The 27,528-nt window shown below is 43.7% G+C and overlaps 1 protein-coding gene and 1 long non-coding RNA gene across 5 annotated transcripts in view; one reads left to right on the top strand and one right to left on the bottom strand.

Moving 5' to 3' along the window:
• CELSR1 (cadherin EGF LAG seven-pass G-type receptor 1) overlaps nt 1–19,021 on the top strand; it is a 166,480-nt gene extending 147,459 nt beyond the window's left edge. The window contains exons 26-35 of one of the 3 annotated variants that reach the window (XM_082239386.1): nt 4,915–5,027; nt 6,560–6,639; nt 8,500–8,626; nt 8,864–8,989; nt 10,047–10,141; nt 10,521–10,624; nt 12,296–12,463; nt 14,099–14,341; nt 16,164–16,428; nt 16,980–19,021. In XM_082239386.1, coding sequence (XP_082095512.1) covers nt 4,915–5,027; nt 6,560–6,639; nt 8,500–8,626; nt 8,864–8,989; nt 10,047–10,141; nt 10,521–10,624; nt 12,296–12,463; nt 14,099–14,341; nt 16,164–16,428; nt 16,980–17,004 — 1,346 coding nt within the window. In that variant the 3' untranslated portion in view covers nt 17,005–19,021. Of the gene's footprint in view, nt 1–4,914; nt 5,028–6,559; nt 6,640–8,499; nt 8,627–8,863; nt 8,990–10,046; nt 10,184–10,520; nt 10,625–12,295; nt 12,464–14,098; nt 14,342–16,163; nt 16,429–16,979 lie in introns of all 3 variants that reach the window. The other 2 variants (XM_082239385.1, XM_082239384.1) reach the window with 2 other exon arrangements.
• LOC309541753 lies at nt 19,016–27,128 on the bottom strand. 2 transcript variants are annotated; one of them, XR_014223885.1, is made up of 2 exons: nt 26,599–27,128; nt 19,016–22,146 (listed from the first exon to the last, which is right to left on the bottom strand). It is a non-coding gene; the product is annotated as an uncharacterized lncRNA (long non-coding RNA). The 2 variants fall into 2 exon arrangements; XR_014223886.1 differs by having other exon boundaries at nt 19,016–22,110.
• Between the last annotated feature and the right edge of the window lie 400 nt (nt 27,129–27,528).

The following is a 27,528-nucleotide window of genomic DNA, read 5'->3' as shown; positions in this document are numbered from 1 at the left end:
CTTCTATGTGAGGGAAGCAGAATGCTTTTAAGCTGCTCACTGCCACCTCCGATTTTGTATGTGCTTAGATTATACTTAAAAAAACACACCAATTCCTGCCTGATTAATGTGGAATATCCTTTAAAACGGATCAATTAAACGGATCCATTAAACTAAATATGGAGCTGGCAGCCGGGAGTTGCCTCACTCCCATGAAGGGGCTCTTTGTCTGGGGTAAGAAAGGAGCAGCAGGGATTGTCCAATTTGCTCAGCTGTTTGTTGCTCGCCAGCCACTTGGAGCTGATGGCAAGTACTTCCTTCACCCATGGAGGGGCTTTTCTGTATGTACAGGTATGTGGGGTGGGGGGGTGTTCATTCAAGGATGCTGGGGTGGGTGATGGAGGGCAGAGAGGGAGGGAGATGCATGTGTGGCCTCTTTCTGTGTGTATGTGCATGTGTGTATGAGAGAGAAGAGGAAGGGGGTCTGTATCTGTGGTCTCTATGCATGTGTGGCCTGTGAAAGAGAGGGAGGGGTGAATTTGGTCAGAGAGGGGTAGAGCTGTATGTGTGGTCTGTGTGTATGGAAGGCCTGTAGAAAAGAGGGGTTGAGGGAGGGGAAAGTATGCATGGCAAAGAGAGGAGAAATCTTTGTGTGGCTGTTCACATGTGGAGTGTCTGTGTGCATGCGAGAAGCAGGTACAGGTGTGTCTGCTCTGTAGAGCCCAATTCAAAGTGCTGGTTTTGACCTATAAAGATAGATAATACTTTATTCGGCTATAAGCCCACCAGTTTGACCTATAAAGCCTTAAACAGCTCAGGACTGCAATACCTCAGGGACCACCTCTTTCCATATGAACCTATCCGGACCCTCAGATCTTCTGAGGCCCTCCTTCATATATCTCCTCCTCGAGAGGTCCAGAGGGTGGCAACACGAGAACAGGCCTTCTCTGTAGTGGCTCCCTGTTTGTGGAATTCTCTCCCCAGGGAAGTTCACCAGACGCCTTCATTTTAGGCGCCAGGCAAAAATGTTCGTTTTTAACCAGGCCTTTGGTTGATATGACTGACATCCCTTTTAAAATGTGGACTTTTGGGGGGTGGTTGTTTTTATTTTGCTTATATATATTTTGATTTTTATGTTGATCTTTTCTGTGAACCGCCCTGAGACATCTGGGTATAGGGCGGTATATAAGTTCAATAAATAATAGGGCCGGCCCACCCACAAGGCAAGCTGAGGCAGCCACTTGAGCTCCCGTGGGCTCCGCGCTCACCCCACTGCCAATGCAGAAGCAGCAGGAGTGGTGGCTTTTGGTGAGATGCTGCATTATCTTGTGTGTGCTGCAAGATCTCGCCAGAACCTTCCACCACTTCGCAGGTGCCACCACACATTCCTGGTGGGGCGGCAGGGCAGTACTTTTTCTATTTTTTTTTTCCAGATAGATTTTTATTAATTTTCCAAAAGAAAAGAAAAGAGTAGAAGATACACACAACAAACAAAAGATAAAGAAAAAGAATATTAGCAAAACACATAACAGACACACCGTATATACAATAAAAGATTATCACCTATCAAATTAACATTGTCATCTCTTTCTGGACTTCCTTCAGCCCGCCCGTAAATCTTCCGCAATAAAACTCTAAGGTACACATTGCCTAGTTTGTATTGCCGTTGGACCTTCTTCTACCTCTATTTTCCTTGAACAATACCTCTTAATCTTTCACAGTGCTTCTCTGAATCCCCTTAACGTTATTTGACCTTTACTAATATGTTCCAAGTAATCTACATATTTCCCCCAGTCCTTGATAAACTTTTGGTCTCTTAGATGTCTAATCTTTCCCGTCAATCTGTCCAAATCCGCGTAGTCTAATACCTTCGATCTCCACTCCTCTATTGTTGGCATTTCCTTTTTTCCCCACTTCTGAGCAAGAACTATCCTTGCTGCTGTGACTGCATAGTAAACAAATTTATGGTCTTTCTTTTTTATTTCATTCCCTAGTATCCCTAACAGGAAAATTTCAGGTTTTTTGATAAACGTATACTTTAACACCTTCTTTAATTCAATATATACTTCTTCCCAAAATTCTCTCACTCTCCCACACTCCCACCACATGTGATAAAAGACACCCTCCTTCTCTTCACATTTCCAACATTTACTGTCTACTTTGTACATTTTTGATAGTTTCACAGGTGTTATATACCACCTGTAGAACATCTTCATGACGTTCTCTTTCACAGTCATACACGCAGTAAAGTCCAGGCCTTCTTTCCATAAGTTCTCCCACTCCTCAAACTGTATAGCATGGCCCACATCACTAGCCCATCGAATCATCACTGTCTTAACTTCTTCGTCTGCTAAATTCCAATCCAACAACATCTTATACATTCTAGATATTATTTTCACCTCGTTATTTATAATTTCTGTCTGAAATTTTGATTCTTTGTCTGCATACCCTCTGTCTTTGGTCTCTTTTCTGAACATCTCATTAACTTGGAAATGGTGCAACCAGTTGTAAACATACTCCTTAATCTGCTCATACGGTTTTAATTTCCATTTCCCATCCTCTTTCATTAGCAGTTGTTCATATGTTGCCCAGTCACCTCTCATATTAATTTTCTTGAGGCTCATCACTTCAAGAGGTGAGAGCCAGTGAGGAATTTTAGGTTCTAATATATTCTTATATCTTTTCCATATTTCAATGAGTGGGCCTCTAAAGATATGGTCCTCAAACCCCTTATGTACTTTCCTCTTACCGCACCAAAGGTAGGCATGCCAGCCGAATCTGTTGTTGAAGCCCTCTAGGTCGAGTAGCTCATTCTCTAGCTTAATCCAGTCTTTTATCCAGCAGAGGCATACTGCCTCATAGTAAAGTCCCAAATCCGGTAGGGCAAAACCTCCCCTTTCCCTTCTATCTGTCAGCAGTTTATATTTTATACGAGGTTTTTTGCAGGGCAGTACTTTTTCTAGTACCAGGGGAACGCCCCCTGTTGTTATTTGACAGCAACATTGTTTGGAGGGAAATCAGGACCAACAGGAACTCCTGTATTAAACATGAGGTTGTGCTGCAGGGCAGTAGGAGAAATGACTGTACTCTTTCTCATTTGTTGTCATGCCACACACCAATGGAGCCATTTGGTGTAATGCTGCACACCCAAAATAAAGCGATTTTGTGAGTGGTGCCCAAAACACTTCCTTAAAATTCAAAATGTGTCCACTGGCCCAAAGCAGTCAGCAGCTTCTGCTTTATAAAATATAAACTTTTCAACTGTGTCTGTGTGTCTGTGTGTGTGTGTGTGTGTGTGTGTGTTGTCTGCTTTCCTAGTGCAAAACTATAAATTACAGTTTGACCGGTCCCACTCCTTATGTATGTTTGCAGAATAATTAATAATGCAAGCCAAACATTTGTTGCAAATGATCAGCAGTAGCAGAACAAAGCAGATGATAAGGTTGCTGACAGCTTATTGTGAGTCATGCATGGTTTCCCAGGAAGTCAGGACTTGAAAAGTTCAGAAGTAGGCTCCTTAGAAAACAAAGCATTGTTCTCCATTGGTAGCTGACAGACAAGTAAAATTACGATCCTTTGCACATACAAAAACTCATAATCTGCAGTCAAATTAAATTATTGACAATTATATAGTCTAATGTTTTCTGCCCAAGCTTGAGGTATTCAGTAAAATGGGTACCCTTGGCAAAAACTGAGGCAGTGAAGGGTAAAGGGATTATTTCCACTCACAAATATTCTGAAAATATTGAGCAGTCCTGATAAAGATAAATGACTGGAGAAAATATCTGAAAGTTTTAACTCTTGCAGCATGACACCTCTAAACATGTTTCTTGAATATTCTCCAGGATGTGTTTGAAGTTTCCCTTCTGCTTCTAACTGTGGGAATTGCTTGCATCAATTCGTGATCTAAGCCTATACTGAGTTGTTTTGATGCTGAAAAGCTAATTTTTCCACCAAGCTTGTTTCTCTGCAGATGCATTCCTTGAGAAAAGTAACTAAACTCTAGAAAATGCATGTTATTTGATTCTTATCCAGTTGTCTGCATTGTGCCTCATTCTGTAAAATGAATACAGTGGTGGTACCTTGGTTATCAAACTTAATCCGTTCCAGGAGCCTGTTTGACTTCCGAAACCATTCGAAAACCAAGGCAAGGCTTCCGATTGGCTGCAGGAGCTTCCTGCACTCAATTGGAAGCCGCATTGGATGTTCAGCTTCTGAAAAACGTTTGCAAAACGGAACACTTACTTCTGAATTTGCAGTGTTTGGGAGCTGATTTGTTCAGGAGCCAAGCCATTCAAGTACCAAGGTACCACCATACTCTATACTAACAGGCATGGTTGCTGTGTTTTTAGTTGTGTTCTTTTTGTATTTATTTGAATCGCGCAGTTTTTGAGTTCTAAAAATGTAGAAAGGCTCTCTAGCACTTTTCAGACATTACAAAAGCATTTCATACTCCTGTGGATAAAGCCCATTGGGACTTGTGTATTTTATTGCATTGCATTGTATATTATTCTGAGCAGCCCTAAAACAAGCTCCAAACATAAGAGAAATACTATAATTCCTGTTAATTTTCATAGTAGGTGAACTGCACACTTAAGGGCAAGAATTGGGTCTATTTTAATTTCGTAAAATCTTAAGGCAATGTGCAGAAAGTAAAACTGCCAGCAAATATTGGATTCAGATGTTTGGCCACACTTTGGTGCAAATGCCACAAATGAATATTCAGTCTTGAGAAGCAGACTATTTCTGCCAAATTAACTGATGCCAGACATTTCCGGATGGCTAAGTATTTTTGGGTGGTGGCTGCTCTGAGAGGGAAAGACCATACCTCTCTGGCAATGGTTACCCAGTACTCGTGATATGGATTGTGAGTGTGAACTATTTTGACAGACACTCCACATCAGAGATTCCTTCCACTTTTGTCTTGCGATACAGGTCTTGCAGTGGGGCTGGATCCACAGGGCTATGGGAACCCAGATTTCTGCTGGCTCTCCGTTCACGACACCCTGATTTGGAGCTTTGCAGGACCTATTGTGATCGTTGTGGTTGTAAGTATTGCAGGATCACACATTTCGGCGTGAAATGCGTCTGAGCTGAATTTATTACTGCCAACCACTTTGACTGTAGAACATTCTTTAAAATCCATCTGTCGTATACATCCCTAAATTCAAATCAAATGTACAAAAGACATGGGACACAGCACAGCTCTGATAACTAATCATAAAACTATAAAAAAGAGCCTTGCCGTACAAATTTCAACCAAAACTTGGCATCCCTATCTGCACACTAGGAGACTTGTAACTTATTAAATCGACCTTTTGTCGATTGCTAAAAGGCTTGGATATTTTTGTGTGTTTCCTGGCCAGGAATCAAATCTAGAGAACAATTATGCCCGTAAGTATCATGATGTGTGTGGCTTGCACGCACTTAGAAGTTGTAATTGGGAATGAACCTGCAAGCAGGATTTGAAATATGAGCAGCAGAAGGAATTGGAGAACACAGTAGTGATGTGATGGTATCAGAGATGGAAGGTATTGCACAGCAGAGGGGGAGAAATTCAGACACCATGGAAAACGGGGTGGGAAGTTGGGAAAAGATTTAAAAAAATGTATTTAAGTATATATGTCAACTTTTTGAAAGTGTAATAACATTTATTACAAAAAAAAAGTTGCAATTCGAAGCAACGGGTCTGTTGGGCCTCCTCACATAGTATTGTGGATATGCATCACTCACCCCTGAATTCTCTTTTCCTTTCTCAGTCTGGAATACTGTAAGCTTGTAAGGTCTCTAAAGAACAAAATGTATTTGGGGAAGAGAAATCGTTTCCTCTTATCCTAATGAATCCCCTCTCTAAGGACTCTTTCAACTGCAAAATGGACAAAACATCCAAAGTATTCTGGCCTGGGGAGGATGGAAGTCAAGTTGGGGGGTGCACATCATAATGAGTTGATCTTTCACCACACCGTCAACCGGCATATAGCTTAAAAAAGGCCTCTTGCATAATACTGATAATGTTCAGGGCCAGATGAGCCCCCAAACCTCAGCACTCCTGTGTTATAAAGCAATTGCACTACGGTACTCGACAGTTGAGTTCAGCACTGGCGTGCAGTAACATTATTAACCAAGCCCCAGAGCTCAGCAGTCTCACACTTATTGTGCCCCAAGGGATTTCCTGGTTGTTTGTTCCTCCCACGTACTGCGTGAATCCTTCCTGGCCTCAAGCCTGTCCCATACTTTGACGTAGACTAGTTTATCCGGCATGCTGTTTTTGCAACAGTTACAAGCATTCATGTCCATGATAATGGTATCTGTGCATTTGCAGTTGTATCTACCTTTTGCAAGTACAATTTGTAAGGTCAAAATCTTTCTTGTTCTTACTAAGCTGGCTCCAGAAGCTTTGTTTTACTTCAAACCTTGCAAAGCAGAATCTACAAGACAACTGCGCCAAAGTTTATTGAATTAAAGCAAAGCATAACATGAAGTGAGGGGCTCTTAGCTGGGTAGAAATTTGTGTTTTGGTGAATTCATGGAAGGAAAACACCTGCTCATCACTATTCTGATCCATACTTTCCCCCTCCAGATCAACGTTGTGATCTTCATACTAGCAGTTAAAGCATCATGCAGACGACGGCAGCGTTCACTGGAAAAAACTGGAGTTGTGTAAGTTTGTAACCGTGACCGAAAGAAACTAATCATGAGAAGTGGTAAGGCAGAGAGACATGTTGTTCCTGCTCCCAGACTGAAACTGGGACACCTCTTCCTTCGAAACGTTGTTTAGTGCCATTGTTCTTTTTACTATTTGTTGAATCTTTCATTTCCCTTCTGTCAGCTCTTGCTCAGCCACTCCCTCCCTTGTCCCCTTTCAGTTTTCTCTTGCTTGTGATCCCCATCTTGAGACACTTTCTCCCATAGCATAATTACAGTGATGTACTCCCTGAAAGCAGCTGCTAAAGGTAAAAGAATTGCCTTCAGGCCAGAAGGTGCCTACACCCTGTGAGAGCATGCTTCTGCTAAGATGTAAGCAAGGAGAATAAAATGTTAATTTTTAAAAACGTTATCTATACCCTGCCAGAATTTACCCACGGAGCTGCTTACAGCATACTAAAATTCAACACTTTTACACAATATACTAAGGAAACATGGGTACATCTATGGAATGGGTAGTCGGTGTGTTGACCTAATGAGTCTACAACTCATCAGCCCCAGTTACATGACCATTGGTGAGGACTGATGGGAGCTGTAGTCTACTAACATCTGGAGGGAACCTTGTTGTCTCTTCCCAGCCTGTGGCATTACCATTAGGTACCAGGTAATTGATGACCTAATCCAGGTTCCAGGATCTTCCCTTGGCAGGGATGGGGCTAGAACGAACTTCAGGTGGATCAGGTGATGATAAAAGATTCCAATGCACAGAAGCAGCCCTTCTGTTGATCTGCACACAAATCTCCCCCACCCCCTGCTTGTACAGTACAGGAGTTTGCCTCATTGTCTTCTGAGGAGTCCCACCCTCAAATATGTACAAGTTAGAGGCAAGGCAGTCCCTTACCACTTTACTAACGGTGTACATAACAGGCAGGTATTGCCACTGCCCAGTGATGAACAAGGGTAAGTCATATCATCTTGTTTCTAGAGATTGTTGTAGTTTTCTGAATCACTCTGTTGAGGAAGGCACTTCTGGTGTGCTCAGTATAAGAGTGTGTGTGTGTGTGTCAGAGAGAGGAGTTGGTGTCAGTGGAAGCATACCACCTGATGAGGAAAACACTTGCTAGCACATGATGCGGATGGTGCTATGGTCTAAACCACTGAGACTCTTGGGCTTGCTAATCAGAAGGTCAGCGGTTTGAATCTCCGCGATGGGGTGAGCTCCCATTGCTGTCCCAGCTTCTGCCAACCGAGCAGTTCAAAAGCACACCAGTGCAAGTAGATAAATAGATACTGCTGCAGCAGGAAGGTAAACGACGTTTCTGTGCGCTCTGGCTTCCAGCACGGTGTCCTGTTGCACCAGAAGCAATTTAGTCCTGCTGGCTACATGACCCAGAAAGCTGTCTGTGGACAAATGCCGGATCATTCGGCCTAAAAGCAAGATGAGCGCCCCAACCCCATAGTCGTCTTTGACTGGACTTAACCGTCCAGGGCTCCTTTACCTTTTTACTTTTACAGAATAAATCCCCTTTAGCTATCACCTGCTTTATCAGTGGGTGTTACTTAGGCCATAAGCCAAACCTCTGGGGTCTGGCTACCTAGGAGACAGCAAACTGGAATTCACAGATCAGTAGTTAGTATCTCTACCTAGAGTGTATTTGGTGGACGAGTCACAAAAACTGATTTTTTACAAGGTCACATAGCAAACGAGGCAAAACTGTTTGACTTTCCTTGTGTTTCATTCTGAACTTCTGCATTTCAGCCAGAGCTTTGAGAATTTCTTTCTTTCCTGGGGCAGAATTGGGAATAGCAGTGTGTGTGCTTCAGGGACTGCCGTATTTCATGCCTAATACGAATAATTTCGTGGTTTTCATCTAGCTCTGTACTGCGGACTGCTTTCCTACTGCTACTGTTGATCAGCGCTACCTGGTTACTCGGTCTGATGGCGGTGAACAGTGATGTAATGACATTTCACTACCTGTTTGCTATCTTCAGCTGCTTACAGGTGAGTTTGATAAAGTGTCTTTATGGCGTGCCTTCAGATCCATTTCATGCTCCTTGGATTATCACTTCTCTGATTATGCAGTGCCGAGTCAGGGCTTCATAGGTAAAAATGGCAAACTTAGTGAATTCCTCCTCCTCCAGTTATTAAAGGATCCCCTCCCTGCAAAGTTTTTTTCTATTTTTTAAAACATATTCTTCTTTTGTCCTTTTTTCTCTTCATCCCTCCAAAAAAATCTAGGGCCTGTTCATCTTTTTCTTCCACTGTATATTCAATAAAGAAGTGAGGAAACATTTGAAGAATACTTTCACTGGAAAGAAGCCACTCACCGACGACACCACCACCACAAGGGCTACATTGTTAACCGTAAGGAGCCATTCTGCAAAAAGCATTTCCCAGCACTGACGCATAATAGTTCTGTATCCTGACAAAATTGCTGATGCCAAATTTTGTCTGGATTCCCTGCCATCAGCAATTGGCCTAGAACTCTTTATTTTAGGACATATCCTCTCTTACCAACATAAAACAGAGCTGCATTCAGCTTTGGGGTTTTTTAGAATGTAAATGGAAGTATATGCATTGGGATTTATATAATTATGCCATATTCCTATTAAACTATTTAAGTGATTGGAGTTGACTTAAGTCCATTGATTTCGTTGGGTCTCCTCTGAGTAAGACTTAGTTGGATATAACCCTACTGCAACTCACTAGTTTTCTTGTTAGTGTTTAAGGGCAGAAACTCATTTTAAGGAAACATTTAGTGTTATTTCTATCCTGTTTGTGATATTTTTAGATCCCAAATTTACATTTATTATCTGATTTTTATTAATCAAATGAGGGATCATCAGAAACCTTTGGCCACTCAAACGTTGACTTTCAGGAGCAAAGTTTCTCCTGCTAAAAGCTTGCCGTTTCCTAAAAGTCAAATTTTGGATGGCCCAAGAAAAAGATTAGCGAGACCAATTCTTTCTTTGGACAAATAACTTAAAAGTTAAGCTTCCTCCAAACAAAAAATGTAGGGCTCATTTGACTACCAAAGCTCATGATCAGGACAACCACATGATGTGGCTGTTGATTGGGTGTACCACTACAAAAAAGACGTGAGGGTCACCTGTTACCGATTGCTCATCATATTAACCCCCCCAAAAAAACACACACACAGTAAACTAGCATGTCAGGAAGAAAGCTAGCAGGTCTCCATGAGATCCAGTTTTTATGTGTTCAGGGGCATTGGAGTAGTTAAGTATGCAGCCCCCTAATTTCAGTATGAAATGGAACAGCCTAGCAAGAGCTTTACCGCAGATTTGGCCTGTGTGTATAGATCAGCTTTAATAATATTGACCCCTCTCAGTTTGATGGGTGGTTTCAAAAATAAACGTATGTGTTTATTGGTCAACACCTCTTATTTTTCCCCTTCTCCCAGCGGTCTCTGAACTGTAACGACACGTATGTAGAAGAGCCAAATATGTATCGCACCACTCTTGGGGAATCGACCGTCTCCTTAGAAAGCACCGTCAGGTCAGCCAAGAGTCACAATAGCTACCTTGCTTATATTCTCAGGTAATCTGGTGGCGGCGCATGGCTTTCAGGCCTCTCCCTTTTCTTTGTGTTGCTTTTGCAAAAATGAAATGAAATGCATTGCTGCTTTTGCGCAAGTTGTGCTTCCCTTACGCTTCTGCAGATTCGTTTTTGTGCAATATGCATCTTGCACCTTACCTGTGCACACGTTGTTTGCATTATTTGATTTCACCATTTAATTATAGGCTGAATGCCAAATGCAGTGGCTGTACTGATGCCATACAGTCCGCCAGGCAAACACTGCATTTGAAGCAGCAGACTAGAATTTCAGATGTCCCTGTGGGTTTGCTTGCTATCATCCCCCTTTTCTTCTTCTTAGAGATGAAGCCGCCCAGAAGCTTAGTGTGTCATCCAGCCAAGCAAGAGCTGGTCATACAGAAGGCGATTCCTCCATCTTCCACAAGAAGCCATCAAAATCCAACGGTAAGAGGTCTTTCTTCTCAGAACCATATATGATAAACATCTCCTCTAGTCCCCACCAACCAGCACCTTGTATTAATACAATCAGTGCTTTTCTCAGTTTCAGTAAACTGTAGGGTGTTTGTCTCATTGTCAGGTGCCATTGATTAGGGCAGGCTTAAGTAGCAGCAGCAACAGTAACTACCGTATTTTTTCGTGTATGACGAGCTTTTTTGACCCCAAAATGAGGTTCAAAATTTAGGTTCATCTTATACACGGGTAGCTGAGGGGGGGTGCGCGAACAGTTTTTTGGCGTGAGCCCAAGATTGTAAGCGGCGATTGGCTGCTTGATTTTTGGGGGGATGCCGAAAATCACAGCACACAACCGCTCGCGTCACTTACAATCGCCGCTTACAATCTTGGGCTTGTACTTGAGCAATTTTTGGCATATCCCCCCCCCCCAAAAAAAAATCAAGTGGCCAATCACCGCTTAAAAACTCAGGCTCGCACTTTGTTCCAGTGGGTGAGCAATTTTCAGCATTGGCCACTTGATTGTTGTGGCGCTCTGGCAGCTGTCTATTGGCTGCTGCAGCGGCAAGCAGGAGGGCTAATCGAGGCGATCAGGCAGCTGCGACGCAAGCGGCTGTGTGCTGCGTTCCGATGGGTGAGCGATTTTCAGCAGTCCCCCCCAAATAATCCTCCCCAAAAGCTCATTTCCCCTATTTTCTAAATTTTGAGACCCCCAAAATAGGGGGTGTCTTATAGATGGAAAAATACGGTAATTTCCATATTGCATCAGGACCAAATCAATATTTGTAGTAATAGGAAATGTCAGGAGCCGTAAGTGTACTACTGTATTGAAAAGGGCAACAAGAGATCCTCCACAATGCATAATATAGCAAGATACAAAGCTGTGTTTGTACAGTTACTTGTGCATGGGTGTCAGGGCTGGTTCAGCTGCAGGTCAGCACGGAGACACAGAGATGAGCAATAAAAATGATTCTTTATTCAAAGAAACAGAATACAAACTGATAAACCTACAGGCAGGACTGGCCCCGGGGGTCAAGCAGTTGCCAGAACTGTGTCTCCCACTTTCCCCTAAGTCTCCTCCCCATCCAGCTGTTTTCCCAGCCATCTTAAACTCCATCCGTTTTCTGTGCTTTTCTCTGCTCCACGCAAAGCTCTCTTGCCCTTGGAGACAAGGGAGGAGTGGAGCTGAATACAGTGGGACCGGCAGGCTCCTGTTGCAGCCTCAGCCCCCACCTCCCTCTCAGCTGCCTCTCCTTCCTCTCTCACTCAAGCCTGTCGCTTGTTCAGCATCCACCCATCCTGCCCCCTGCCTCATCATGTCCTACCACCACTCCCCTGGCTTTTATCCTTCCTCCTCTGAGGCTTCTCTAGGGCACAGAAGCCAACCAGGAAGCAGGACATGAGTGCCACAGGTCTCTTCCCACTTGGGTTTCCCAACAACTTGCATTTAGAGGCATCCAGCAGTGAAGGCAGAGCATAACTGTTGCAGGCAGTAGCCATCAAGAGCCCTATCCTCTGTGACTATGCTGCACAAAGAGGATTGATAGAGCGGACTAGACCAAACACCTGTGACTAAAGAACGCTTGAAGGATGTGATAAGTTAATGAACTTGCTGTTTCTTGCCTATAGTAAACCTTCAACACTTTCATTCGTTTACTTCTACAGAAAACGATTCTGACTCGGACAGCGAGTTGTCCCTTGACGAACACAGCAGCTCCTATGCCTCCTCACACTCCTCAGATAGTGAGGAAGATGGGGTAGAAGCAGGGAAAAAATGGAACGCAGCCAGCTCAAAGAACAATGACCGGGGTCCACTCCACAGCACCCCCAAAGGTAAGAGAGTAACAGCTAAAAATGTGCTTCCTCCTGTGGGGGCCTTAAAGGTCACTTTGAAACGGCTGGTGTGCTTCAAAGAGTAGCAGTGAAAATGCACCCCAAATCTAGATGGGTTTGGCCCAAGACAGGGCTGGGGGACCCTTCTTGCTGACAGTGGATGGGGAAGCCAGCAGAACCGGAGCCAAAAGTACTACAGTACTTATTCCATCCTGTTTTCCATCCACCATCCCTTCTGTTCACCTGCATGAAATTAGACAGAGAATCTCAGGCCACATGTTGCCCACCCCCTGGAACAACTGACTTGTTATTTCACATTCCCTACCTGATTCACGTGCCGGTTGTAAGGCTAGACGAAAACACCATTTTAAAAGTTAAAAGGGCAGCAGAGATGAGCCATAGTCAAAATGAGCGTTTACTGCGCAAGAGGATTCTTAGTCTAGAAAGGTCTTCTGCTGTCGCAGTTCCTTAGGTGAATTGGTTGCGAAGCTGCGGCACCAGTAAATTCAGAGAAAGCCAAAAATACCCCTGGCCACACTTTGGTGTTATCCCGAACAGCGTGGAAGGCCGAGAAAGAAGAAACCTCTCAGCAGGCACAGGAATGCTGCTCCAATCAGCTGACACAATCCAGGCAACAGGTCCATGGTGAGCAAAGGGCAGGGCAGCACGTGAAGCCACCAAGAGGGAAAACAGCTCCTTGTTCTCTTCAGGAATGTGGAGTGTTTTCCCGGCCTTGTGTCTCTTGTGGCATTTCAGCAAGAGCAAGAATGCAGTGTTTCCTAATGCAGCAGGACTGCCCTGGTTTGCAAACGATCCTCTCCATAACAGGAGAGGCAGTGACAAGCAGACTGAGCAGAGCAGATCCACACACACACACCCCTCAACATCACCTAGTGAGGCTTAATTTCATTTATAAAAAATCATTTGCAAAATGTGCAAGTCACTTTATTTGGCTGAAAATGGGGGCTCAGAAAGTGGCACACTTGAAACTCAAGTAATCGCCAAACCCTTTGTTGTAAAAGGGAATCACTCGGAATCCAGTTACTTCTTGGCCCCTGTGATCAATAAATCACCTATCCCCCCCCAAAAAAAACTTAAGTTTCTTGTGCCCTAGTTTTATTTTTAAGTGAGAACACTTTCAATGCCAATAACCCTGCTGTTTTAGAAGAATGAATTTTGGATTGTGTGTGTGGTGGCCCAATAAATGCGCAGTGGTGAGAAAAATATGCTTCCCAACCCCAGATTACATTGCTGAGCTTCCAGTTCATTTGTGGAGTGAAGGTAGCCAGCAGGGTGGCTGCAAATAAGGAGAAAAGAAGCAACTACGAACCTAAACCTGAAATTATATGCAAACCAGATTTAAGGACTGCAAAAGAAGCTGCCTCATCCTGAGTCAGATCATTGGTCCATTGGGCTTGGCATTGTTGACACTGATTGGCAGCAACTCTCTAGGTTTCCAGGCAGGAGATACCACAGACTGAAACTAGTTCATTTTGGCAGCTTTGGCCAAAGATGTGTCATTGCTAATGGGCGTATTCTGTGCTTCCAGGAACAGAGGAAGCTGCTGAGAGAAGCTCTAATGTTGTGTGTCGCTTTTTGTTTTTAATTGGGGTTTTATTTTCCTGTGTCCTGCAGTGGATTCTGTTCCCAATCACGTGAAACCCTACTGGCTTTCTGAGGGTGTAACGGCAAGTGACGGCGAGGAGCCAAGTGCAAAGCAAAAGCTGAAGGTGGAAACCAAGGTGAACGTGGAACTTCACCAGGAAAACCACACCAACCACAGCAGCGAAGCGCCTCAGGATAAAGAGAACGAAGGGCAGCAGAAGGAGAACAAGCCACTTGTGCAGCAGAACCACCAGCAGCCAGAACAGAGGAAAGGTAATGGAGAAAGGTCTCCGTAAATATATCCCCAGAAATAAATGCTCAAGAGACGGTTAGCTCTTCCTGTTTGCATTGTCTCAGCCTCTCCTACGTTGAGCACACCACCTTAAACATACCCATATTTCAATGGATGTCATGACTGGACATCCTCCTATCCGTTCTGAACAAAGGAGAGGTGCAGAGAGCTTTGCTTCAGGCAAGCACAGCAGTGCCTAATGTCAGTGCCTTTCCCCCATCAATGGGAAATGATGCCTGCTCCATTTTGTGGTCCTGCCTTTCCCCCTACCCTTTCAGATGGAGCAGCTGCTTTGTTTTTTGCCATGCCACTATCTCACAATTCCAAATGTGCCCACTGGCCCAAAAAGATTGACAGCTGTTGCGTTTAACAATGGGATTTGGTGCCATGAGATGTGGGTGATGACCACCACTTAGACCCCTTTAAAAAGGAATTGGAGTAACACAGAGAGGAGAAATCTCTTGGTTGCTGATAGTCATGCAGGCTGAATAAGACGTGCAGGATCAGAGACAGCCTTAGGAAGTGGGAAAGAACAGTGGGAAAGGGCTGTGTCGTCCAGTCCTACTTGTAGGCTTCTTCTAGGCAGCTGGTTGGTCACTTTGGAAAACAGAACGCTGGACTCAATAGCCCTTTGGTCTGATCCAACAGGTCTGTTATGTATTTAATACAAAATAATGAAACACAACAGTTCTTCACCCACCTTACAATTTTGCAGGTGTGCACATAAGTAGCTTTGGTGCAAGCCTAAAAATGTAGTTCGAAAGTGGCAGACATGCCTATTGAGGATGCCTGCATCCTAAGTGACAGGGAGCCATGACTGACTGTCACATGTAAATTTAGTGAGATGCCTAGGCAGGAGAGTACGTAGAATCACCTGCCGGACATGGCTGTGAAATCAATCCCTACAAGCAGGGAAACCTTGCTGGGTTTTCATTTCATGTCTCAATCTGAGCTCTTTTCTATGATGATTTGTACCAAAGGGTAGGTGAAGGGCAGGTTTGGGTACCAGATTGTTCCCGTATAAACTGTTTTTTCCAGATGGACAAAGTCTTGGTGGGCATTGGTGGTTGAGCGTAATGATAGGCCAGACTTACCGTATTTTTCGTCCCATAGGACGCTCCGTCCCATAGGACGCACCTAGTTTTTTGGGGGGGAAATAAAGGAAAAATTTTTTTCCTTTATTTGCCCCCCAAAAGCAGGTCGGGGAAACCGAACCAGGTCGAGGAACAGCGGGATGGCGGCGCTGCGCCTCCCTGCTGTCCCCTGAGCTTGTGGGGCTGGCCCGTGTCTGCCCAGCGCGAGGGGCGCTCTGCATCAGGGCGCCCCGCCCGCCGGGCTGCAGGCTGCTATCCGCAGCGTGGGGAGCCTTGCGGGGAACTCCTGCAGGGCTCCCCACGCTGCGGATGTCTGCCCGGCGCGGGGGGCGCTCTGCTTCAGGGTGTCCCTCGCGCTGGGCGGCAGGCTGCTATCCGCAGCGTGGGGAGCCTTGCGGGGAACTCCTGCAAGGTTCCCCACACTGCGGATGTCTTCCTGAAGCCTGGAGAGTGAGAGGGGTCGGTGCGCACCGACCCCTCACGCTCTCCAAGCTTCAGCAAAAGCCTGCATTCGCCCCATAGGACGCACCCAGATTTCCCCTTCATTTTTGGAGGGGGAAAAGTGCGTCCTATAGGGCGAAAAATACGGTATTTCCAATCTAAGAATACATGGAACATTGAGTCTTCCTTAAATACAGGTTTTGAATTTGTCTCCATTTCATTATACTGAATTCCTCCACTCATCACTTCCCGTTTCTTTCCACGGAAGGCATACTGAAGAACAAAGTCACCTACCCACCGCCACTGGTAGACAAGAACATGAAGAACAGATTAAGGGAAAAACTGTCAGATTATAATCAAACCACTATCTCGTCAAGAATGACTTCCATTGGGACTAACAATGGCATCCGCGCTACTTCAGATTCTGGAGTAACAATAAAAAACCCCAGAAGAGATCAGCCTCCAGAACAGATAAACGGTTTGGCCATGAACGTCCATGTGGGAACCGTAACTGCGGAGACTTCTGATTCTGAGTGAGTGTGACTGTTTGTGAATTGCTTCTCTCTGTTGCGTGGTGTTTCTTGGGTTTCTGACGCCTGCTCCTCTCCATACTTTTTAACACTTCAGTGGCCCATATTGCCACTGTTTGTTCTTACAAAGCCTGGAACAAACGTCAGGACTGTTTGCTCCTCCTTTTTGCCTGCTTTCTCTTGTGCACTAATCCTGCTTTGTTGTAAACCAAAGTTCTCTGTTGCTTCTGAAACGGGGAACTCTGGTTTAATGTCAGTTGACTCATCAGGATAATAAGCCAGAGTCATATCCTGGAACCTAATTAATCACAATATCCCCTACCACCATATCCAAGTTAACAGAATACATGCTTTTTACCGATTACCTTCCCCGAAAACATCCTGTCATTAATTTCACCCACTTTTTAACTTTCCTACTGCATCAAGCTGCTAACGCCTGTCTGTCTCTCTGCATGCTAACATATTAAAATGAGCTCGGTAGTTTCACTTAAAGGATTTGTCAGCCTGCCTCTGTTTTAACCCCAAGTTGCATGATTGCTTCTCTTCATGAACAGAGGCAGTAATGAAACTTCAATTTGAATCATCAGGAAATGGTGACACCTGCCGCAACTTGCGAGAGACGACTCTGCCGGTGATGCCACGTCCCGGGGACCTTTTGATTCTGCCTTCGCCAAGGGATGTTGCGTCCGGGGAAAGTTTCTCACGGCGGCACCCCTGCGGCCATGCCCCATTTCCTGCAATCTACACAGTAAAGCAGCTTATGGTACCTTCAGGGTCTGCCTGACTGCATCAGTTGTGCCAAAACAAGCAGAGGCTGATGAATGGAAGTCGCTACCGGAGAGCAATGCCTTTTGGGAAAGTGGACAGAGCCATAGCAATGCTGCAAGGATATATCCTTGAGGAATAAATGGTCCATTGTACAGTAGACATACCGGCTTAAACCAAGCCCTACCTGCTCTCACTCTCGGCCTACGCTGGGGATCCAATAGGATCTGTGAACTCAGGAGAAAAACATAACCACACCAAGTGCCCTTTCAATTCCTTTGCCAGCTTCCACGCCAGCTTGTGGTGGACACTTTTGTCTTAAAATACCATCATTTTGATATAAATATATAAAAATATAAATATATATATAGCTGTAGATAATTTTTATATATTTTATATGGTGATTCTTTAAAAGTTTCTTTTTGTACATTTCATGTAATATGACGGTTTTCTTAAAAATTTGATAGCAGGAGAGTAATTGTGAAAGAGCTTTGATATTTTTTATATTAAAAAGAATTGCACAAGTGTACTTGAATTTGGCATTTCAGGGTGGGGAAATATAACTAACGTCTGCATCACGCCTAACTGTAATACAGTCTTTTTAAAAAAGGCTGCCACTTGTCTCTGGAAACTTAAATTCAGGAACAGAATTTGTCAGAATAATCTGAAATATTTTAAAGGATTCAGTGTGTATTTTTGTACTCCTCTACACTAGCCAATCATCCAGTAACAACAAAAGTATTTGTGGGTGATTTTTAAGGAAGTCTGCCTTTTCCCCACTATTCCATCTACATGTAAACATTTTCTTTATTTTTCTGCACTTCAAAATTTATACTTGCTTAGGAAATGTGAAATTAACTATTTTTGTGTCGCGCAGTTAAGGACTGGAAGCAGAATTGATAACCTGAATGCCCAGAAGTGCCTTTCCAGAAGTAAAGGCCTTTAATGGGCTGGACAGCATTTCTCCATAATGTGGAATTCCCTTTTAGACTCCCAGGGGTCAGGGAGGATAGCTGATGACAAATTCACAATTTATCAAAATAATAAACGTATAACTTGTATTTATGATACTTGGTCTCAGAATGCACAAAGCTGCCACTCGTTTGTTCATTTACCCAAAAACGGAAACTTTTGAGTCAATCTGCATGATGCAGCCTAGTTAAGCCCCCCCCAGATTTCAGTGACAGACTTGAACATTTGCTAAGATTTTTCTCCCTTTGAAATCAAGTCGCCTTATAAATGCTTAACTTGGATAAGGTCAGCGATTCAGTTTTAAGAGATTATGAACGCAGCCCTTTAATATTTAGATTGCATTCAGATATTGCAAAACTACCTTATTTAAGGGATACCTGATAACTGGATTTCAAGAGCAAATCAGAAATTGTTTTGTTCAATTTTATTTTATTTTTAAACCAACTCCATTGTCAAGCTCAGAGAACCGGAAAAGAGTATGGCTCTTTAAAAAGTATTGCTTTCATGCTGTATGAAAATCTGATGTAAAAAAAAAAAGAAAGTTTTAAATGTGAACATATCTGCCTATCATACCTGGGGTTGTGCTAAATGATGCTACAGCTGTTTCACATCTATGTGTATATTTTGTCCCAATGAAATGTAGTTACATTTTTTATCAGAACTGTTAAAGTGTGTCAGCTGTGCTAACCCTGGGGGTGGGGGGTGAAATCCTGGGGTGTTTTTTTTTGTTTTGTTAGTTTATGGCAGATTAGACACTGGAGGGATTTTTTAAACAAATGTATATTTATTAACGTGCAGAACACTGGAATTGAAGCACAGATGAGAGAACCTAACAATAAATTAAGTTTGTGGATTTGTATTAATGCTTCCAGCCATTTATTATCCATTGGTCTCCTCTTGGTAACCCACGCCAAGAGAAGGCAGAGAATCTCATTTACCCGTAACTGCTGCTCTCCCAAGAGCCTCCAACTCCCAGGGGTATTCCTTCTGTTGCTCACATCCACAGTGTTTGGGTTTCTTTCGATAAGCCAGAACCAACCACAGTGAAGGTGGCATGCTTTTCCTCTTCCACTCCTGTGACTTAAGATCCCTGCTGGATTGGGCAAAGGGCCTACCTAGTCCAGCACGCTGTTCTCACAGTGGCCAAGGAGATGCCCACAGGAAGCAGATCCTCAGCTCTCCTCACCTGCAATTACTTGCAATTAGCATTCACAGGCATATTGTCTCCGATAGTGCAGGCAGAAAGAACAACTGGTCTTACCTGAAGTGTCATTCTGGGAGTGGGGCGCCGTATCCAATGGAGTGGGTGTTCACCCTGTCGTGAGACACTAGACAGGAGCAAAGACTTGTGGGAAGTCGGCGGCGCTCCCTCAGTTTTCCGGATTCGCCAAGCCTAAAGTACCTAAAGAGAGAAAAAATACCTGCCGACTTCCCCCTTCCCCGGCTCTGGAAATTTCTGTAATAAAATCTCTAAATTGCTAAATATCTGAAAGGCAAGGAAACGCAACACAAGGAACATGACAAACTAGCACTCAAGATAGGCCATACTCCCCCAAACAGTGTATAGTAGAGTTATACAGTAAATACACTCCCAAAACTTCAGGTAAGACCAGGGGTCAGCAAACTTTTTCAGCAGGGGGCCGGTCCACTGTCCCTCAGCCCTTGGGGGGCAGACTATATTTTGAAGGAAAAAATGAAGAATTCCTATATCCCACAAATAACCCAGAGATGCATTTTAAATAAAAGGACACATTCTACTCATGTAAAAACACACTGATTCCTGGACTGTCCGCGGGCCGGATTTAGAAGGTGATTGGGCTGGATCCGGCCCCCAGGTCTTAGTTTGCCTACCCATGGGTAAGACCAATTGTTCTTTTTAGTTTGTGGGGCGTTGTATCCATTGGAATGGAACATACCTCAGACCTTTCCCAGACAGGAAGCAAGCTGGAAAGACGATCTCCCCACAAGGGACACAGACTAGTTTCGTTGTCTTTGCATTTGAGGAAGCCTGGAACCAGTGGAACCCTCGCCTCCCTTGAAAACATTGACAAAAGGGCTGGGATTGGAATATAAAGTCCCTTTGTCTATTTTGGGTTCGAAAGGGGCGAAAGGATTGAGACTGAGAAGCGTTTGGAGAGAAACGACTGGCTGGTCGCTTGTCATCTCTCTGGGTTAGCAAAATTTTCCTTTTACCCTTTGATTCAATAAGGACATCTTTCAATGCCCCTTCTCCAAAAAGGTGGCCGCCAGAAAAGTTCACCTTAAGACGCTGCATCTGCATTTTGGCTCTTTAGCCACAAGGTGCGTCTAGCCGTTATCTGGGATGCCATTGCTCTAGCTGAAAACTGAACAGAATCCATAGAGGCATCAGCCATAGAAGCTGGAGCCTTTTCAGAATTTGGCGTTGATGGGCCACCTCTTGGGGAGGAGATTGCAGTAAGTCCTCAAGCCACACAATGCATGCTTGGGCACATGATGAAGCAACACAGGAAGCTCTTAAGGGCAGCTGCTTCATGAATTTTACATGGAGCAAACTCCAGCCTCCTGTCATGTCACATTCCGGAGTTGGGCATCTCCCTCCTGGGGGGACCAGATGACGAGATGAAAGATTTAACCGAGGGAGTCCAGCCTACTTCCCACAAGTCTTTGCTCCTGTCTAGTGTCAAGCGACAGGGTAAACACCAATTCCATTGGATGCGACGCCCCACGAACTAAAACACAGCCATTGACTTACCAATGCATAGTTCAATTACATGCGCACAGCTCAAACCTTCCTGCGGAGAGTAGGTTTCAGCTTCTCTGAATAACCAATGAAGAGTTGCTAAGCAGCCAGGGACTTGGCTCTCGCCGCCCTCCTCCTCTGGTGAAAGCTCTCCGATTGTAAGCACATCTGAGACGTTCAGAATCCATCTGTTCAAGTGAAATGGAGCTTTTCAAATCGTTCTGTTCTAATCTCTCTACCCCACTCAGTGAAGTAAGAAAGCCAAAAAGATTGCAGATTGTATTTCTAGCTCAACAAGATATGCAGTAGAAAGTTCCTCCCCTGCCAGCTTTTCAGTTTCCTGAGTGTTTAGTGTTAAGAGCAACCCCCTATCTTGTATTTGTAAAGTGTTTACAGAATGGACACCCTCTCATCCTGGAAGTAAAGTTTAAATGCTTCCAGGGAAGGGGAAGCAGAGAAGCTCTATGCAAAATCTAGACATCTACCTAAGTATTGGCATCAGCCCTAGTAAGAGACAGTTCCTGAACAAATAGCCTATTTTAAAAACTTTGAATGAGGCAGACCTTATATTCAGAGTGTGAATATAAATTTCAGTGGTCCAGGACAAGAATTTCCTTTGAAACTTAGACGTGGTGGATAAATACAAAGGGTTGGTATCAACCCTTTTATCAGCCATGGTTTAAAAATAAAAATTAAGAGCTAAGGCTGTGATCTGACATTAAACACACCTGCTCGTTGGAAGAATATACAGTTGGTAGTATTTATGTGGCCCATTTGGCCTATACACAAACCTTCAGTTAGCTGCATTTACTACAGAAATTAAGAATGCCAATCTTAAGAGTCGATATATAGGTGACTCATAGTCGCAACACAGTCCAAAGGTATGAAAATAAATTGGGAATCATAGGGTATGAGCCAATTCACCTGCAAATTTTGTCAAATTACAAGGGTAAGGAACAAGGGCCGCTATTATTTTTCGAAGGACTGTGCATCAATGCTGCTACCTATGCAAAGTACAAGAGGACAGGATTCTGCCCAATGAAGCTTACTGTCTAAATTTCAACTCAAGAGATAATGGGGAGGGAAATGGGAAAAGCTTGTGTTTCTTTCTGGCCACACCTGCCTTATCTTAGATTAGCGGAGTGGTTGTGCTAAAGGTGTCAAGGAACAGGTAGGTCTTGAGGAGGATCTGAAGGAACTCAGGAAGGTGATGTCACACTGGAGTTCTGGAAGGCAGTGAAAATGGTGGAGGAGCAGGATACCTGCGGATGGAGGCATGTGCTACTGCTTAAAATCAAGTACATATGTACATATGCACATACATATACCAATAATTACATCACTGCATTTTCACAGAACATTTTAGAACTCAATGCAAACTCTATTTACAGCAAGGTATGCTCACCCCCTCCCCTTCATGCTTACGTGTCTGGGCTTAAATAACTATTCTAGCACAAACTGGGACTGACAGGTTACAGCTTCTCACCAGCTCCTAGCCCATCACTGGCAGAAAACAGCATGGGGAAGTATTTCAAATTCCTTGACATCGTTGGATTTTTCCAGCCCTGATGTCCAGTAGAGGGAACAGATAAAGTAACTAAATTATTCTCAAAATGACATGTGCATTAACATGCCATAATAACTTTTGCTTTAATTGATTAATTAAAGAATCAGCTGAAACGCTAAGCAAAGAATTGGCAAAAGCAATTACTCTTAATGGCCCTTGTGAATTACTCCAGGAACAATCCTAATCCCTTGAAAAGAATATTTGCCACCCAGCTTAACTGAGCAAGTATAGTAGTCATTTTCCAGTACAAAAAACCACACCAAACAATAATAGACCACATGTCTAAATCCAGACTAAACCAATTCATAATTGTTTAAAGGCTTCCTCCTATTTTGGGAGTATGGCCAATTTTAAGGGTCCCCCCCCCCCAAATGGATAGAATCTATTCATTTCTTCTATGAAGGTGAAGTGTGTCCACAACAATTTCTATCAGTGCTGACTTAAATTTCATATACATGCTTGTGGAAAAATGAAGATACAATAAGCCACAAGAATTACGCTCTTAAAACACCCCCTAAGGGTATGTTTTATAGAACATAGTGTTTTGTTTGTCATCACTCTGAAATCGAATCTGCTGAACAGGATAATAAGGGGATATAATAGGGTTGGGCGACATCTGGTTTTCAACATCGCAATATATCTCCGGCTAAACATCACAATATACCGATATATCACGATGTCTGAAATAAGGATGGAGCTATGTAGAAGCAATGGCTGACTTCAAGGTTTTCCCCACATGTCGTGATTTGCATAGCACACACACGTCGTGATTTGCAATAGATTTCCAGGTCAAAAATTATAAAATAACCAAGCAAGTAATAGACATCACCCCAGAATTGGCCCTACTAAACATCTTCCAAGACAACAATGCCCATTTACACCACAAAGAACTCATAACCCACCTGCTCTCAGCAGCCAGAAACACCATAACCAGACACTGGAGAGACCTGTCAGGAGTAAGCATGGACCAATGGTACCAAATAGTATGGGAAACAGCCCTACTAGAAAAATTAACTAATAAACTGAAACTGACATGGGGACAAACAGAAGAAGACGCCTTCACCCCGGTATGGCTCCCCTTTATCACATACACAGCCCAACAGGACAGTGACAATAATCCACCAACAGCATACAAATCAATATGGCTAACCTGATCCAAAACACCCACCCACCTCACCCACACACGAAAACGAAGATCACCACAGCCAATCACAAGCAAACAATCACACCCTAGGCCAACCCCAACCTCTCTCACCACCAAAGGAACACAAGTGAACAACACAAGCAATGCTGACACCAAACTCTACATACATTAAACATAATAGAAACACCGCCACCCGACCCCACCCCCATCCATCTTCCCTCTCTCCACCCCCCTTTCTTTTTTCTTTCTTTTTTTCTTCTTCTTCTCCCCCTAATGCCTCAACAAATGAAACGGATTTGTATAAATGTTACATGGAGGGGGAAAAACGAGGCACTACACTTCTGTAAAACAAGAAAATAAAATATTTTAAAAAAATAATTATGAAACCGATATCATGATATAGACTTCAAACCAGTTTTAGATAATAGAACGATATATCACCCAGTCCTAATAACGAGCATTTTCTATTAGAGACTTGTTTATCAACTCTACATTTAACAATTGTTACTATATATATGTATATATAGGGAGAATATATCCAGGGGTCAAGGCTTGTCTGTAATCTGCCTGGCTGAAAATTTCCATCCCTACGATGAATCAAAAATGACGTGTCTTCTTGCACACATTTTTCAAAATCAAGATATGCCAATATTGTGGCATAGTACTCAAACCTGGCATAAGTAAACACACACACCCTATTTTAATATTGAAGCTGCATGACGGGGTTCGCACAACAAACCCTGTGTCCATTTTTGCAGACAGTGCTTTTCTTCTAGGTGCCGGTACAGTGTACCCTAGAGTATCCCCAGACGAAAAGATCTGTATGCAGGTATGTTAGAGGTGTTTAAGCAGTAGAACCAAACAGGAAGCCATCCCAGGCAGGAAATATACCAGTAGTTGTTTTCAAAGCACCCAAGCAAATTTCTGTATTCTCAAAAGTCTCAAGAACTACATAGCTTTGAAGCCAATACGATCATGGACTCACCATGTGGTCTTGGCCAAATCACGCCCATGCATTTTTCTTATCTTTTCAGGGACACAGGTTTTCAGAATCAATGTTTATAATCACCACCCTTCCCTCCAAAATGTTGTTTGGAGTAAAAGATTTGAGATCAATTTTGGCTACAGATCAGTCCAGAAGACACAACAGGGAACGACGCCAACAACAAAAGACCCACTAAAATCTTTGAAATCTAATTAAGTAGAAAGAGAAGATTCTGAACTGCATTTATATGAACCTGAGGCACAAGTAGTCTAAATATATAAAAAACTTTTTTTCTGATAAAACGTGCCTACTGCTTTGAGAATATATAATCTAGAGGACAAATTTCAACAAAAATACAAAATCAAGTGTGAGAATCTAACCAGCTCTCATGATTTTGGCAATGTTCAACAAGTCCTATTGAACATAAAACAAAACATTTTTCTTCTCTGTTTAGTAAACACACGACAGGGGAAATGTGATTATTTCAGAAAGAGCAGCTTGGACTTTGGTATCTTGAAAGGAGTCCAAGCAGGTCATTTCTGAGCAAAACTGAAGCAGCCAAGAGCCTCACTTACTCTCAGCCAGAGTCACATAAAGGCTTAGCAGGAAATAAAAGAAGGCTATGAAAACAGTTGGCAACTCAAGTGGATCCAAGAGGCCCGCATGGCAGATAATGAGCTTCATAGAAGTCCTGTGCTCAATGAGAAACCCAAAATCATTAAACCATTGCTGGTGACACAGATGCTCCATTCACAAGGAAAACACCATCTTCAGAAGGGAAGCAGCAAAGGACACTATTGCACTCCATATGGGGATTAGAGAAAAAGTGAAATATCTTGCATGACCAACACAAGGGCGGTTTTGACACCTGCCGTTTTACTTAATGCAATAAACATTCCATTTTTGTTAATTCACAGGCCATTTAAAAACAAAACCAAGGTTAACCTTTTCTGCTCCCTTTAAAATGGATGTTGCTGGGGGAAAATTTGATATTGCTGTAGACAGAACAATCGCCCTTTAACGGTGCAACCGTAGTAAAAGTAAAGGGTAAAGGGACCCCTGACCATTAGGTCCAGTCGTGACCAACTCTGGGGTTGCGGCGCTCATCTCGCTTTATTGGCCGAGGGAGCCGGCGTACAGCTTCCGGGTCATGTGTCCAACATGACTAAGCTGCTTCTGGCGAACCAGAGCAGTGCATGGAAACGCCGTTTACCTTCCTACCTATTTATCTACTTGCACTTTTGAGGTGCTTTCAAGCTGCTAGGTTGGCAGGAGCAGGGACCAAGCCACGGGAGCTCACCCCGTCGTGGGGATTCAAATCTTCTGATCAGCAAGTCCTAGGCTCTGTGGTTTAGCCCACAGCGCCTCCCGTGTCCCTGCGGTGCAACCATACAACCAGTTATATATACTCTTTGAATATTTGGTTCCATGAAGAGTTTTTAATTCACATTCAGTAGTTTAAAGCTTTCACTCTCTCTGTTAGGTGGATTTGTAGTGGGTTGACAGACTGAGCCCAAACAGTATGGCTCCTCATCATCGTGGGGGAAAAGTGAAAAGTGAGGTGTCGCAGGGTTCTGTCCTGGGCCCATTGTTGTTTAATGTCTTTATAAATGACTTGGATGAAGGAATTGAGGGGATGCTCGTCAAATTTGCAGGTGGCACTAAACTGGGAGGGGTAGCTAATGCTGCGGAAGACAGAATCGAGATTCAAAATGACCTTAACAGATTGAAGAATGGGGCTGAAGCTAACAAAATGATTTTCAATAGGGACAAATGTAAGATTCTGCACTTAGGCAGGAAGAACCAGATGCACAAAGGTTAAGATGTGGAACACCTGGCTTAATATCAGTACATGTGAAAAGGATCTAGGGGTCTTGGTGGACCACAAGCTTAATGTGAGTCAACAGTGATGCAGCGGCAAAAAAAGCTAATGCTATTCTAGGCTGCATCAACAGGAGTATAGTGTCCAGATCAAGGGAAGGTATAGTACCACTCTATTCTGCTTTGGTCAGACCCACCTCGAGTGCTGTGTCCAGTTCTGGGTGCCACAATTTAAGAAGGATGTTGACAAGCTGGAATATGTGCAGCAGAAAACAACCAAAAAGATCCAGGGTCTGGAAACCAAGCCTTATGAAGAATGATTGAGGGAGTTGTTTAGCCTGGATAAGAGGAGATATGATAGCAATCTTCAATATCTCAAGGGTTGTCACATGGAAGAGAGAACACGCTTGCTTTCTCCTGCTCTGGAGGGTAGGTCTCAAACTAACAGCTTTAACTTAGAAAAAAGGAGATCCCGACTAAACATCAGGAAGAACTTTCTGACAGTAAGAGCTGTTTGATAGTGGAATAGTCTCCCTCGGGAAACTGTGGATTCTCCTGCCTTGGAAGTTTTTAAGCAGAGGTTGGATGGCCATCTGTCATGGATGCGTTAGTTGAGATCCCTGCATTGCAGGGGGTTGGTCTAGAATGATCCTTGGCACTCCTACTGGTCTTGACACTCCTACTTTCAGCTAGGGTTACTCATACAGGGTCAAGCAAAATCCCACATGCAAATTAGTGATACCTCGGGATGCGAACAGGATCCGTTCCGGAGCCCCATTCGCATCCTGCACATAACGTAAGACGCGACAGCGCAGGCTGCATTTCGCTGCTTCCGTGCATGCGTGTGATGTCATTTTGACCGTCTGCGCATGCGCAAGTGGCGAAACCCGGAAGTAACACGCTCCGTTACTTCCGGGTCGCCGCGGAGCACAACCCCAAACGCGCTCAACCTGAAGCGTATTTATCCCGAGGTATGACTGTACACCTTCCATTTCAATAGCCCACGCTCCTGAAGAACAAGATAATGAGCTTGCATACCCAAGGCCTATTCCCAACTACATACCAGACACACAAAGTGAGGCTTCATTCATCAATATAGCCACCATTATTGTAAGCTTTCAAACATT

The sequence above is a fragment of the Podarcis vaucheri genome (genome assembly GCF_965113315.1).
Source record: "Podarcis vaucheri genome assembly, chromosome: 10".
Classification (NCBI taxonomy): domain Eukaryota; kingdom Metazoa; phylum Chordata; class Lepidosauria; order Squamata; family Lacertidae; genus Podarcis; species Podarcis vaucheri.
The sequence above is the reverse complement of the archived record's forward strand: the minus strand, read 5'-3'. Positions and strand labels throughout refer to the sequence as shown.